Raw genomic sequence first — 16,286 nt, forward strand, 5'->3', positions numbered from 1 at the left:
ATATTTCTGATCTTCAAGTGGCAAGATTTGTCAGTAGTGCAAAGAGATGACTATTTAACATATTAAAAGAAAAAAATGAAATGAACCTTAGAATTTGTACTAGTTTATTTGAGTATGGATCCACTTGCTAGACTGTAACTTAAACACTTGACAATGAGAAGCGTATTTCAGATTTACACAGAAGGTATTAAATTTCCCATGCATTTAAGAAAAAGCCCTATATCAAGAGGAAGTAAAGTATTGTAGGAGTAGACTAAATCTGAAATACTACGACGTTTTAAACCAGACAAATGCTATTGCTGACTATCAGTCGTGGGCTGGCTGCGTAAGCTGATGTGATATCATCCTCTGTGTGTTGCATTACTGGTGACAGACCATTTATGGACACTTGACTAATGGTTTTTATGTCATTCCCACTACAGACAAGCTGCCTGAGGTTATTTTATTTTTATACCATTCTCATTAAACGTTAATAACTGTTGAAACAGGTATGGATTGACAGTCCTGGAAAACTGTCTAATTCCCATGCTAGGTTCTTGTAATGGGCCCGTTAATTTCAGACAAAATGTAAGTTTCTTCTGTCTTCAGGCAGGTTTTCATAATTACTACTTTGCACTTGAAAGAAAGTTTTAATTGAGAATAAACTTTGCTAGGGATATTTTTGAATAATGACTCTCTGCTGGCTCATTGTTGATCTGTGGGACATACTAATGCTTGATAAACATTTATGGTATATTGAGTCACTAGTCCCCAGCGTGAAGTAGTATACATGATCTGTAAGGATACCTATAGATCTACCGTCAAGGACTAATTTATCTACTGAAGAGCATTTTCTTCTCAGAATGACATCATTCATTTCTGTAGGACTAATCACTAAGTAAAGTTATTATCACTTTTTTTAATAGCAGAAATTAGCTGTTCTCCTAAAAAAAGAATACAAAAAAAAGAAAATATCCATGTCCTATAGCTACATTAGCACTAGTATTGAGCAAAGGAAACCAATTTTTCTTCATCTTCCCATACATTCTCTGTTTTTTAAATAAGTCACGTAAGTTCTGTTTCTGTATGAAAACTACATTCTTAAACAGCATTTCAGATGGGAAGCTTTGTTTTCTGCTGCTTTCACTGTTGTTAGGGACTGCTAGTCAGAATTGTGGGGCATTTCTTTCAGAGTTTGAGTGAAGGGTGCTCTTTCACTCCATTCTTACACTGGAGAGGAGAAGCAATGTAACTAAAAGATATTACGTGCAACTAAATTCTATTTTAGGGAAATAGTTTAATGGATAGTAGCATCAATATGATAAACCTTATTAAATGCGGTTATTGCCTTCAAAAGCATTCACTTAACATTGTACGTGTGCCTATCATAGACAAGATAGTAGATGGTCTAATAACGGAGTGCTGGTTGTTCATGCTGACACTTTTGATCAGACTTGCAAAAATGAAGGGGGAATTGTCAGGAAAATGTCATTTTTAATATACCTTGATAACAACAGGGAAACATAGCTGGCAATAAAAAACACAGGTACATGCACAAATTGAAATAATCAGAACCCTGTTTGTGATGTATCTTGCAGTATCTCCAGATAATTGTGGATGATTTTTGGCAGAAATATCATAGCTAATAAGTGTCTCTTGGTAATATTTGTATTTAATTGTGCTGTCCTTATGCGAGTGCAAGTATAAAATAGCAAATTATGGGAAAACAAAAGTTTCTTTTTGTGCAATACTTAGACTATGTATTCCCTCCATTAAAAAAAGTGCATTAGCAAAAGATACCAACAGTTAAAATTACAGAATAATATATGTTCATATTCTGTAATTATTCATTTAGCTTGATTACTGCATTATTCAATATTTCCTTAAGCAAAGAAATTTATAATGCTCAGACTGTACAGAGAAAGGTGGGTATGTCATGAAACTGATGGTATATTAAAAATATGCATACATTTTAATATCTGGAAATAGTTAAAAATGAATGGTCTTATGGTATTAAAAGAAAAAAGTGGCAATGACAAATTTTTTAGGAACTTGATTCACCAGCTTTCTTTTTTCCAAAGAATATTTTCATGTTTCCTTTAAAATAATTTGTCACCGCCTGAATACAGAGCATTTTCAGTAAGTTAATAAAATTTAACTGTATTATGTGGTTTTCCTTCATGACTTTTCCTTTTTGGTTCAGTGATTTGCAGTTATGTAATAACAGGACACTACTACAGGTGAAACATTCAAAAGTCCCAGTTCAAGAAAAATATAAAAAAATTTCCTTAGAGACAGCATTAGGTGAAACACAAGCAAAAAACTCTCTATGTAAGTCCTATATCTCATAAAATATCTCCAAATATAATTGGTCAATAAGAAGGTAATTTTAATAACCAAATTGCGTTCAGAGTTGCAACCCACTATCTTTGTTTCTATCTAATGGAAAGCAAGTTCTAGTCTACATACAGACTAATTTTCTACACTAAATTGATCTTATGTCCCCTTCATTGCTTCCTATCTCTAATTTAACAAAAAAATTTGCTTTATTCATGCATAGACAGTGTTAGTCACTAATACATGTAATTACACAAAATAAGCACTACTCATGTTCGTCTGAGCAATGATAATAGCCACATTTCATTGCTTTTGTATCTGTGTTTCAGTGTGTGTGATGTGCTCTATTAAAAGTTCCCTAAGTAGTGGAGACACTGTTAGATAACATATTTTAAATATTTATAAAATAAATTTATGTTTGAATCATCAAAGGACGATATATATCCTGATAAAGGATAGAAGTTTTTTAAGATATTATTGATTTTGATAAGAAATTATATGCCTGCAGGCAATAGTGTTATTCGCTAATAGAAAAAACAAATGAAATGAAGTTGCTGTACATGTTGTGTGTGGCGCAGTATAATAGCAATCAGTCCTATGGGAATTCTATGATATTTTTTCCTATTAGCTTCTAATTAAGGCTGGGTGATTTTTACAGGAGATATATTGGTACATGTGGCTTTTCTGCACCATCTGTCTTTCTTAGGAGAGCATATCAGCTCTAAGTCCTACTAATCCAAACAGGAAAGATTCTCCAGCTTCATTCAGAGTAAGAATATTCCGTTGAATTTAGACTTTTATAGTAGTTTAGAGGGAAGAAGAGTCAAACAATTAGTGCAGAAAATACATAAAGATGTTTCAAAAATCAAGAAACTAATGTTTTAGATTTATACGGTTTGACATTAGGGAAAGCTGAAAAAGTGAAGTTTTTGGATTTGCACAAGCACAATTTTTGTTATCCTCCTCTGCCGAGTTTCAGCATCCGTGCAGGGACAGGAACGACTTTCACACATTGATGCAATGCACAGTCAGTTCACTTTATTGCTCTGCTTGCATGGTTATATACATTTTTCCATATCTGTACACGTGATCACGCTTATTCGGATAGGCTACAGACATAAATCACACGCTGTTCATGCGCCCCACATTCCCTTATGATTGGTAACTATGCACTAACGCTAATAGCAACGGACCACCTCCACGTCCTTGAACACGTCTTGTTTTTGCTAACCCACATCATGTGCACTATCAGAACTTTCTCTATTGTTATTCTTAGCTGTCCTTTCCAGAGGCCTGTTCAGTTATGCAAACTGTTTTGCTTAAGCGGCCTAGTCATACTAACTCTCAAGCTACATCGACCCCAACATCTCCCCCCTTTTCTTTCAACAAAAAGCTAAGCTATCTTATCATTGCTTTGAAAACATTTGCTCAGTTGGTGTTAGTTGCATCACAAAAATTTTCTTTACAGTTGCCTCTAGTGCCTTTTGTGTTATGAGTATTATACATGGAACCAATATAATCACTGCTTCCTCTACATCTCCCCCTTTTTTATTTAATGAGTTTAAAGCAAGTGCTACATTGACACACCTAAGCATCACTATTGGCATTATGGTCCAGTAACAGCCCCGCTACAGTGCAATACTAAAAACCAAACATAAGAACACAAATGCTAATAAAAAGACATGTAGATGTGAAGTGCATACCATAGCCTGTATTCATATTAATCACCTAGGCTAAAATCAATGTATCTAAGGGTATAACTCATCAACTATATACAATACCTGCAGAACTCACCAAACCAAAGATGCAAAGGCAGTTCCTTAGTCCAGACAAATCCGTTAGATCACAAAAACCAAATAAATCCATCAGAACACAGAAATACAAACACTATGACAATAAACACCTAAAAACCACACAATCATAGTCGCTACCACACATGCACAAACACACCAAGTTTTCAACTTAAATCCAAATATTGCAAAGACTTATGTTGTTTTTTTGTTTTTTTTTTTTTTTGCAATGCAAAGACTTATGAATAGACAAGGACTTTCAATGACATTCAACATTTAACAGACAAATTCCCAAGCCTCAGTTTCAGGAAGAGTACTCTCTTTTCAATTCTGTTTTAGGAAGGGCACTTTCACTTCTCCCCAGGGATATAGCCCAATGCTGTGAAGCTTTCGCTACGACTAACAGGCAGGCAACAAGAAATAATACTGGAAGAACGCCTTTGTCTTATTAATGGTTCCTGCTCAGAACTTTTTGGTCCAGGGATCAGAGGTTCTCCCTGAGAATCCTTCGGTGCCAGCTGGAGGTCCTGCGATCCCTCGGACCATTGATGTTCAAGAGCAGCATCCTACCTGGGTACCCAAACTCTATTACCAGAAAGGAGCAAAATAATTCACTCTCCAAAACTTAACTCCAGAGCCCTAGAAAGCAGGCACTCTCGAGAACTCATTAGCGTACATTAATATCGTAATCAGCTAGAACAGTTTGCAGTGATAAGGATACAAGGAATTCTACCGCAGTAATTGAATTATACACACTTTTTCCAACAAGTCCTTGAATGTCAGGAAGATGGTTCTTGCCGTGCCGCTTCTGGGCTGGCCGGGCCGGGCCGGCGTGCTGGGATGGGGGGGAGGGGAGGAGGGGGGGGGGCTGAGCTGCGCCGCGCCGCTGGTTGCCTGGGGGGGGCTATGTGCCCCACCAGGTGTAAGGTTCGCTGACCCATCTGGTGTAGTGGTCACTGGCTCTGTGGGCTGTGCTGTGTCGGAGGGGCTGCGCGGTTTTATTCTGGAATTCACCCTGCTTTGATCTCAGGTCGGGTACGCCAATTGCTGTAGAGGGACCCTGTTGTACACTTTTGGGGTGCCGGATTTTGCCATTTCTCTGGATTTAAAGGATTGTCAGGTTCTGGCAGATTTACCTCCCGCATTTCTCTCATTGGGTTAGGAATTTCATCGTATGTGGGGTTAAATATTTCAAAAGACTGAGGCTCTGTCCTTGCTTTGGAGATAACGGTGAAGGAGTAGCAGCTGCTTCTAAGATAGTTTCTGCGGGTTTTAGAGCATTTAAAGCTGTATGCACTGATTTCCAAGTAATGATTTTCTCAGGGATTTTAAGCTGCAAGACTTTGTTCTTTCAAAATTCTCTGTAAAATCTTTCCATTGAGCTTTCGTTCCTTTCAGCTGATCATGCTTTTGACAGCTCAAAAAACAGGGGCTAATTGTCCCTCCTCTTTGTTGCCGACCTGCACAGTTTCTCTGCCACACATCCAAGTCGAACAACCAACCTGTCGTTGCTATCAGCTTTCGTCTGCGGTACCACAATAATAGTCCCGATATCTCTCCTTCAGTTAACTTAACGTTGGCTCGATCTGCCAATTCCGGCAGGCTTTTCTGTGCCGCCTTTTCCAACACTGATACAGTGGAACCCATACTGCCGATGTTCATGCCCACCCGGCATGCCGCAGATCCACTCCTGCCTCTCTCAGGCAGGCTGGCTTACCTCGCCGGCTGGCAGTCCCCTGCCTTCTTTGGCTGCGGTATCACATCGGGGTCACCACAATGCCGAGTTTCAGCATCCGTGCAGGGTCAGGAACGACTTTCACACATTGATGCAATGCACAGTCAGTTCACTTTATTACTCTGCTTGCATGGTTATATACATTTTTCCATATCTGTACACGTGATCACGCTTATTCGGATAGGCTACAGACATAAATCACACGCTGTTCACGCACCCCATATTCCCTTATGATTGGTAACTATGCACTAATAGCAACGGACCACCTCCATGTCCTTGAACACATCTTGTTTTTGCTAACCCACATCATGTGCACTATCAGAACTTTCTCAATTGTTATTCTTAGCTGTCCTTTCCAGAGGCCTGTTCAGTTATGCTGTTTTGCTTAAGCAGCCTAGTCATGCTAACTCTCAAGCTACATCAGCCCCAACACTCCTCTAATGTTGCATACAAGTTGTTTCGATTAAATCCTTGGTCACATCACTTTATGTGGGCTGCACAAGAAGGGGAAGAGACAAACTTCCTTATATTTGTTTTTAAATTTTAAGAGTTGCATATAAATAGAGACATTTCTTTTACCAGTGCAATAATTTGCTGGTGCTAGTGATGGAAGGGATCTACTGGAATGGAGGGCACTGCCGTGCAGAGCAGGAGATGGCATTACTGAAGGAGACAACAGTTGGACTGAGTAGGAATGGTGACATCCTTGGGGCTTTATTTCAGGCCAGTGGTGTTCGACTATGCTAGGAACTTGTTGTGGTGGGTGATGACAGGCTCCTGTAGGACTGTGCAGTGTGGACACAGGAGGTAAATGTGAAAGAGTGTGAAGTTATCAGGATTCAGAAGGTATTTGATTTAGTCCACACACAAAATTCTTCCCAAGGCAGGAGTCTAAAAACAATCCCACCTCTAGCCTTAGAGATCTAGAGGATCTCTAAAGACAGTGAAGTGAAATATATCCGTATATCTGTGTCTCTGCCCCACCACCTCCTCTCTGTAGAATATGTTGTGTATCTTAAACTACTTTAAACTGTAAGATGACGAAGAACTCTTTCACTATTACAAACTTATGTTTGCAATACCATTTGCCAATATTATATCAACATCATTATTATATCAACATACCCATTTATCTTCCTGTGATGTTACCTATTTGTAATAGACAACTTCAGTGGCTGGAGTAGGTACAGCACCAGTTTTATCACGTCAGAACTGAAGTAGCAATGACATATAACCTCAGGCATGACCTGGAAGCCCAGGTAAACTGCAGGAAAATATTGCCAATAATAAGGTGTGTGTTTTCAGACAAGTTTACAAATTGGTTCCCAGCCATATTTGTTATGCAATAAACAGTGTCCAGTTAAGGTCTTCCATCTCTTTGTATTTTATCTCACCTCATGACATTTGTATAGCAGCATTTTATAACTGAATAATAGTAAAGATGAAAATACAAGTATGTGGATTTTATTTATAACTATGAAAGCATGCTTTACAATTTGTCATTCAGTCCAAGAATGTAGTTATCTGAAAAGAAAACGTAATTTTTCAGTGACAAGTACCAGTTATGACAAAAAAGTCAGCATTTACCACCAATAAATCTAATCTACATGCATTAAAGAGAAAAATTTTGCTGACAGTTTTTTATGGCTTGGTTCCACGGTAATATTTTGTCTGTTTCAATATATGCATATAATCAAAATAAAGAAGTAAGAGCAGTATCTCTGGTTTGTGGTGTGGTAGCTGTCATTCTTAGAGACCGCTACTGTGACTGATGCGTTTATGTACTTTAATTTATAATAAATAAAATTTTAAATTTATAAGTAATATTTAATTTGGCATCCAGAAGCTCAAAGCATTCTATAAACTGGCTAAAAAACAATGGTGAACTGCTTTATAGATGCACATGATGAAAGAAGAAATATGGCTTTGTCTTTGAAAGGTAATTCACTTGCTTCTAAAGAAGATTTCACATGTCTTTCAGGGAAAAGGTTGAAGGCAATCCCTTGCAAGTAAGCAATAGCTATCAGGATGCATTAGGTAAAACTAACTTGCACAGTACCCTCGTACCCTTGACCTTCCAAACACATTTGTAGATAATGTTGACACTTCCAACAGCTGACACAAATCCTCATGGTTCTGCGGGAATATATTTCAGTTCTGCATTGGGACTATATTTTCTGTAGTATAAAGTCAATCATTTTTGTAAGATACAAATTGTGAGCTATACTGCAATACAATGCATGTTATAGCCTACACTTTGCAAAATAAAGCCATGGTCTTATAGTACCCACAGTAAGATAAGTTGCTTCTGTGTGGCTGTTGGAGAATGGTCTGATCTGGGTCTAGTCACCGATGCCTTCCAGTGAAGAAGCAGCAGCTTAAATTAAACTGCCAGAGCCAAACACTCTCAGAGGCAGTTTCTGGATCCAGGCTTTGAAGATCTAGATGTTCCTGTAATAGAGAGAGGCAATTGGATGGAGGAGATGAAAACAAAGACACTCACAACAAGCAGCTTCCTAGAACAATGCTTTTTTTTGGTTTCTTTGTTTCCAAAAAAATTTGCTGTAAATGTGATGTGAGAATACATATAAATAGAACTTATTGCTTTTACAGAAGAGTCCTGTTTTGAATATGTATTGGTGTTCAGCTGGATTTATGGAAATACCAATATGTTTTCCTTTCTGCTTAGATGTCTGTGAAATTAGAAAGGTTAGTTTAGTGTTTGTTTACCATCATCTCATTCTACATTTCCAGAATGTACCCTTTCAGTCTGAGTGCAGGCACAATGAAATAAAGTAATAAAATGCAAATTCTATTAAATGTGTAAAATGTTATGTCCTGACCATCCTCCAGGAAAAATTATAGGCTTTATATAGAGCTATGCATTCTGTCAGCATATACATTGTTCTTCAATACAGAAGGCAGAAAAGAAATTGTGAGACAGACGCATAGGAAGCACTGGACTAGATTGGCACTGTCACCTTTGCACTACCAGCTGTTTTGCACTGATTCCCCCAAGTTTATCTGTAGCTGGAAGCAGATGTTGGACAACTCACTGGAAACCCTCCCTGGGGAGGGCTTGACTTACCCATGTGCTGGTGCACTGCTCCCAACACCCTCTCTGTGTGCTGCCAGAATACGGCAGCATGTCTTGTGGTCCACTTCTATCATCTCCCTGTCATGAAGCCCTCTCCATGGGAAGGTATGATTTATAGGCATAACTCTGGTTCAGTAGACCTCATGAATATGCAAGGAAATGGCAAAGGCTGAAAAAGAGGAAGGGAAAGCAGGAGGGAAATTTCTTCATGCATGAGCAGAGAATGAATTTTGGAGGTCGACATTTAAACAAATTAATCTTACTCCTTTTAAAAGCTTTAAGTTTTTATTGCTGTCCAGAGATATACCTGTTCTCTCCTTACTTTCATCAAGGGGGCTGCGTCTGCGGAAGTGTTAAGGAACAGCATGCTGTTACCTCAATATTTTCTTCTCACATACAAAGTTAAATGTCATCTGGATATTACTGACAGAAACTTCTGTCTTTTACCACCACAAACTGAGGATGATATGAGAAAATCATCTCTGAGGATCTGTGTCCCAAGACAAAGACTGAAAAAAATCAGGAAGATTTAAGAGAAACCTGTTTGCTTGCAGCGCTCTGGAGATGCCCCCCCCCAAAACTGTTTGTGTCCTTGTGACGACAACCACATTTGGCTCTCAAAAATTTCAAAACTGGCTCTATCACTTGAGCTGTCTGCCTGGGACTCAGTCAGCTAATACCCAGAATAACTCAGGAATAATCTATTCATGTATTATTCAGAGTCCTGAATAAAGGTTCTTACCCAAAGGTTCTTGGGGACCTGGAATTGCATGTCTGTCTGCCTTTTTTGTCCAGCAAATGTTTACTTGACTTGAGATCCGTGCCTGACCAGGCAAGGATTTGAGGACTGTACCAATCAGGCATGGAGAGATTTTTCTTGGATATAAATTTTCACTAGTTACAATGAGTCATCATCGCTAGATGCTTCAGGGCTTGCATGTCATATTTTTCTGTCTCTCCAAATTTTAGCACTGTGTTGGAGAGATTGTCACAAAAGTATTTTCCAGATGTCCCCAAAAATAGTAATGAAAAAATGTCTTTAATAGAGACGTTTCTAAATTACTAGACTCACCCACTCCTAAAGATGATCAGATATAGACTTACTGTGACAATTGATGCTCAGTGTGTGCCTGGTGCCGAGTCTGCTCTCCAGAAAGTTTCCTTAGGGAAGCCTATCCTGCAATAAAAGACAGTCAGCCTAGTTGTGTGATTTTTATTAGATGTGGTTTCACACTGTGTGAACGCCAACTTGAGATGTTGTTTGTTTGACCAATGCCAGAGATTTTGTGATGTTAAGTCTGGGAAGTGGATAGGATGAATCTGGGTGTGGAGGAGGGTCTGTTGTGGTGTCTCAGGGGATTATGCCTTTGGGAGTTTACGTCTTGGTACACTGGCAGAAAGGGAGCTCTCGGATGTGCATCAGTGGGATGCAATGGAGGACTCAGAAGGGTCTAGGAGGTTTTGGATTTTCATGTAAATGTTCCAACTAAAGTCCAGATTGCTCTGAGATCAAAAGAAGGTGAACAGAACTGAAGAAATTCATTATTCAGACTACCTTGACATGCATAGTCATTCATTACAGTAGAGAAGGAAGTTTTGCATTTGAAGATCTTTTTATTACTGTTTTTTCCTTTGTGCGTAGAAAAAAAATTCTAGAACCTTTAGAAACAGAAAGTGCTTTAATAGTTTAGATTCACCTAAAGGACAGTAAAGAGTATTTCAGGTATTATATCTAATGTTTTTCTAAATTGCATTTTTTCTTTCAAGAAAGCCTACTGCTAGAAATATACTGCCTTGAAAACTCACTGCTCTTTTCTCTTTTTTGTTAACTCTACCTCCTATCCCCAAATTTGAAAAAGGAAGATGCAGTTCTAACAGTGAAAACCCTTTTACAAGTTCATAAATCAAGGTAAAGAAAGAGGTTGAGAATTTTTTGCTAGTAACTCATGTTTCAAAACAAGCATATCGTCATAAAGCTGGTCAGTAAGAAAGTATCGATATAACTTAATTGCTTTTTCAGTAAAATGTTAAGACTAACAATTGTTTTTTTCTGTTTATCCAGAACTAGAGGCAGAGGAATGGTGCAAGCATCTTTGCATGGAGTGTCTAGGAACCAGGCTCAATGATATAAGTCTTGGGGAACCAGATTTGCTTGCTGCTGGAGTCCAGCGAGAACAAAATGGTAGGTAACTTTGTAATTGCCCCTAGATCAGTTTTGAAGTGATGTCCCATGTTATCTTTGCTTGTGGTGTTTTTTGTGAGGATTTTTACTATTAGCTATAAACACCTCATTAATAACTAAATATGTGGATGTGTTTTTGAGGCTCAATTGTATTTTTTCTACAAATAAAGATGATTAAATCCCATGCCATGTGTTCATTGCATTCACATTTTCCTGTCATGGGAAATGATGACTATGACCTTTTTGGTTCTGGAAACAATGGCCTCTGTGCAGAGAAATGAAACAGCAGCTGTTGTTCCACAGCCTTTGAAAGACACTGATGAACATACCGACACCGCTTTGGACTGCAAAACATATATTTGCTTTAAACTTATAGTTGTCTTGAATAATGGAGTCCAGGTCATCTAAATGTTGTGAAACATAGCTGAAAAGGGCAATGAAAGATGCTAGTCAACACTAAGCCTGAGTTTGTAAGGCTTCATCTAAAGACTGTTTGGAAGAGAAGTTTAGATTAGACACATCCACAGGAAGTAAGCTAGTGGATGGAATATGAAATAACAGAAGAAAATCTGTGATTATCTTGTCATTTAATTCCTATTAATGAACATGAGGGCAACACAAAATATGCTCATTTATTCCTCCTTAAATTACAGCACTCAATGATTATTAATGTCTTGATGCTTTTATAAAATCCAATAGCTTTTAACAAACTAATACAGCAAAGTGCCTCAATGGTCATAAAATATCAAGCCAACTGTCATTATAAACAAAATTACATAATTAAATTGTAGAATGAATAGCACTGTATTGATTGTATTGTATTAATTTCATAGTAGAGTCCAGACATCTCTGAACCTGATAACACAAAACATACAGAAATATTTAAGAAATTTCATTCAAAAATTAGACATTGTTTGAGTGCAATTTAAAAGAAGTTCAAATGTTTGTGAAGTTGTTTGCCTGTTATGAGAAAAAGGATTTAATTTGTAGTCTCAGATTGCTTCGCAAATATAGAATGGAGAACTACTAGTGCTATAGGAAAGTGATAATGATCAGACACCACTCAAAGCATCTTATCTGCTATATGCTCATAGGCTATAGGTATAAAACTCATAAGCATACTGTTAAAGAGGGAACTATGTAAGGAGGTGGAGTTCCTTCACAAATGTGAAGGAAAATAAATCTTGTCAAAAGCCTGTGATGTCAGCAGAAAAATAGCTTCAAATTCCTCAAGCTGTTTCTGCAGTGAATGCATATATTGTCCAGTAGCTTTTGGACATAGATGGCAAATACTGCATTTCGTCTTGTTCTTGAAAGAGATCCAGTTACACCCATGACCTCCAGAAGACAAAGATTAGTTCTGTTGTGTGAACAAGTCTTGATTCAATTGCCTTAGTCTAGAAATTAATTGCAGTGCTACAAACCAGCATATATGAACATAATTAGCATCTTTATTGTTCTAAGTAAATAAATGAAAGGAAACAAAGAGGCAAAACACGTATTTGTTGTACAAATCACATGAATAAATATGCATGGAGGGTATCATTAGCCACGTTCTTTTAAACCAAGTGGCTGAATACATATAATCCAATATTTGATGAGCATGCTCTGCTAAATCAGTAGTTACAATATCTCATACAAGTAATTCTGACACCTATCCGCTTCTTTCCCTCAACCCCTTGATGCACAACTCTGCATTTTAATAAGTATCTTTGAAATTCAAAGTTGTCTCCTTAGTTGTCTTGTTCAGAAGCAAAGCAAATTCTGTTCTGGGAGTGTCTGAATCAACTTGGAAAGAGGGGAGAGTACAGAGATTCTTACTATTGGTATTAAATCTATCATGTGGTTCATTTAGCTGTGCTGTAAGAACATGCAGTTGCTCTCAGATTTCTTTAGCTGATTCATTCAGTAAAATGAGTTGAGTGGAATCGTGACTTCAATTTATACTAGTTATCTTATTCTGCAAACTTGGCAGTGTCATTCCCATGTCAATCCCAGTGTCAATCACATGACAGTTCTATGGGAAAGGTGACTAATTAGAGGCTGGAATCATTTGGAGAGCTCTGATAAAAAATTCAGATTTTAAATTTATTTTCTTGCACATTTTCCCTGTATTGTAGCTTTTAAAATCATTCTAACAAAAGTTATAGTTCAAAACATACCTAAAAACCTTTTAAAAGTCTACTGAGCTTCTGTTGACCCGAAACTTAAAGGTCAAAGTAAATTTTGCAGTCTGAAATTCATGAAAAGTGTCTATATGTCTGAAAAGTTTACGTTCTTGCTCAATGTGAAAATGGCAGCTGTGTCACTCTCAGGGTCATTTGATTGTTTTTTTGTTAGACAAAATCTGTACACTGGTATAATACCTTTGAATGTCATTATTGCAAGTATGTCAACTTCCAGAATTCCTTCTGTGTTAGTCAATGTATTAATATTTACTTGAAGCAGAGGTGTGAGAATACAATTTGTAAAACCAGCAATAGAATCATAAAACCTCAGCATCTAGTTTTCTGCAGGTTCTGTTGGCTGAACAATACGAGGGCTTTCTTTCAGGTCACTGAACAAAAGATATCTCTTAATATATGGACAAGATCACAGATTGCAGTGTCATAAAGACGACAGTGCCTGTGGTTTTGCAGTTTTAGATTTTTTTTTTTTTACATCCTAAGGGCTAAAAGTAATTGAATGGTGTTATACTGTTGATATCTCTATGATATGACAGGATGTTAATGCCATTAATCACGAGAGAACAGGTGTAGTAACTATTAATCCCATATCATTCCACTGTCTTTTTTCAAATGGTTACTTTGCCCTAAAGATTTTCTGAGAAGTTAAAATTTTGATAAAGATACTTCCTTCATCATAAAAGAACTAGCCTAATAATTTTTTTCATGAGCTACATTGTGTTTTTCTAGCAATAATATTTTTAATGTGCTGTCTACTTCGTCTGTCCAACTACTTGCCCATTCTGGTCTTTAGAGGACATTTGCATGGTGTATGTCATGTACTTGTAAGGGTACTCACTGAAGGGATCAAGTAAATTGGCTATATCTTGAAAAAACAATAAGTTTTCTGTTGTATAGGTTTCTGGTTTAGTGCCTGTATATGACCACTGTAACCAGTATCTTCAATTTGTAATAGTTTTCTTAATTGCTAACGTGTATGCCATGAGACCACAAAAACTCATTGCTACGTGCTACTTATATTTTTTATACCCAAGGACTCAGATTTCATAAAATACTTGTCAAGGAAAATAAGTGTGTTTTCTGTGATTTATCTAACATCTCTTTTTGTTACATCTGAGTCTGTTCATCCTTCCGCTCTCACTCTTGTGGTTCTCCCGAGAAGAGCTTTTGATTTCAGAAAACACCTGATTCTCTGTGACAAGAATGCAACAATATGGTCTGCAAAACAGTTTGTTCCAAAAGCTAGCAAAATTTGTGTTTGATGTGCAAATGTCACAGCTAAAAGGCCATACATTCATCTGGTATTTCTGTCATATGAGGATAAAAATTTACAGTTGTGCAACAATCTGAAAGAGATGTTCTTTTATGCTTCCAAGTTGTTCAGTAGGTGCTAGTGAGACCTATTATATTGTGGTTGCACTGTTGCTTGACCCTCTAGCACCAAGCAGTTCTGCACTGGTGATAGTTAAAAGAACCAAACTATAGATCTTCACTGCTTATAGCAGAGAACTCTGGCTATTGAGTCTTGTAGGAAGACTAGAGAAGACATCTAAGCAACTCTAGTGCAAAGCACATCAGTATCAGAAAGCTTCTCACTGGACTTCATTTCTGTTATTATTTCCAAGAAGTATTACCCTAAGTGTTGCTGTGTAAACTCGGCTGCAGAAATGACACTTCAGTGGTTTTCTTTTAACAGTTAAGATTCACAACTAATAGCTGCTTAGTTTGCGATGATATGCAGATTTCAATAAAAGTGAGATTTGAAATGAAGCTTCTGTTACTCTCCAAACATTTTACCTTCTTTCTCCTTCGAATCTAAGTGATTTGTGTTCCTCATGCCTATAGCAGCAACACTGTTTCTGTTGAAATTTCTTTTCACACCAAACAGTCTCTTACTACTTATGAATGTCCATTTAGATTATTTGATAAAGAATGAAAATATAGTCTTAAATCAAAAGCAGTAAAGACTACATGATCGTATTCAGATAACAAATTAATAAAGTGGCAGTGGAGCTGTATATACAATGATAAGACAAGTAATAATACACAGGTATAACTCTGGGAAAGAAATTCTGGACTCAGTTGGATCTGATAACATTGCTGACAAGTAGTCTCCTGAGCAATATCATGTAATACTTACACACATGTTTTGTATTCCTTAGGTTTCTCAAGCTGCTGCTAGGGAAAGAAATCGTGAATGTAGAGTGCTGTCTTCATCTGGAAGACCTGGAAACTTCCTTTCCAGTTTTCAATGCATTTGGAAGCATTTGTAGTACACCCCAAAACATAATAACAAAAACAAGTGGTTTTTTTTAATATTTTATCTGCCTAGTTGTCATCATAGATAGAATTTGTCCATGCTCATGATTTTTTTTTAAATATCACTGTTTCTGAAGTGTCACTGTATTTTCATTCTTTATAAAATGAAATAATTATAAAGTCATCCAAACAGACAGTACACAATGACAGACTATATTTACTGTGAAAAAGAAATAGTAATATTCAAGACAATATTGGTTAAATGTTATGTGTAGACAGTGCTACTCAGTTCACTCTTTAAGAGCAGGTACTTCTCTTTCGTGAACTCTATTCCTATTTTGAACACTAAATAATAACACTAAAATAACTGAACACTTGGACTAAATCATATTCTATTCAATTTTACTTGTAAAACTGGTGTAAACAGTGAATAAAATAGGCAAATGTAACAATGCAAATTTTTTGCACTGAAGAAAAGGCCCTTTCCATCTTTTGCTGCTGCTGTAGCTCATTTATTGTTAGGTGTCATGCCTGTGATGTCAGTGTGATGTTTTTCTATTATGTGTTAAGTGGTGCTTTGGCCTTTTTTTTTTTTTAATGCCTTCTAAAGCTAATTTTGATTTTAGAAGTCTGTAGAGATTTGAAAGATAATTGATTTTTTTATTTTTACTCCCTTTAAATTAATATAAAATTGCTTCCTTTGTAAAGTTTGTCATCTTTT

General features: G+C 37.0%; 1 protein-coding gene across 2 annotated transcripts in view; it reads left to right on the forward strand.

Moving 5' to 3' along the window:
- DOK6 (docking protein 6) overlaps positions 1–16,286 on the forward strand; it is a 269,778-nt gene that overhangs the window by 153,559 nt on the left and 99,933 nt on the right. For both annotated transcript variants that reach the window (XM_075416542.1, XM_075416543.1), the window contains exon 4: positions 11,001–11,120. In XM_075416542.1, coding sequence (XP_075272657.1) covers positions 11,001–11,120 — 120 coding nt within the window. The remainder of the gene's footprint in view (positions 1–11,000; positions 11,121–16,286) is intronic.

Source organism: Opisthocomus hoazin, chromosome 3 (genome assembly GCF_030867145.1).
Source record: "Opisthocomus hoazin isolate bOpiHoa1 chromosome 3, bOpiHoa1.hap1, whole genome shotgun sequence".
Taxonomy (NCBI): Eukaryota; Metazoa; Chordata; class Aves; order Opisthocomiformes; family Opisthocomidae; genus Opisthocomus; species Opisthocomus hoazin.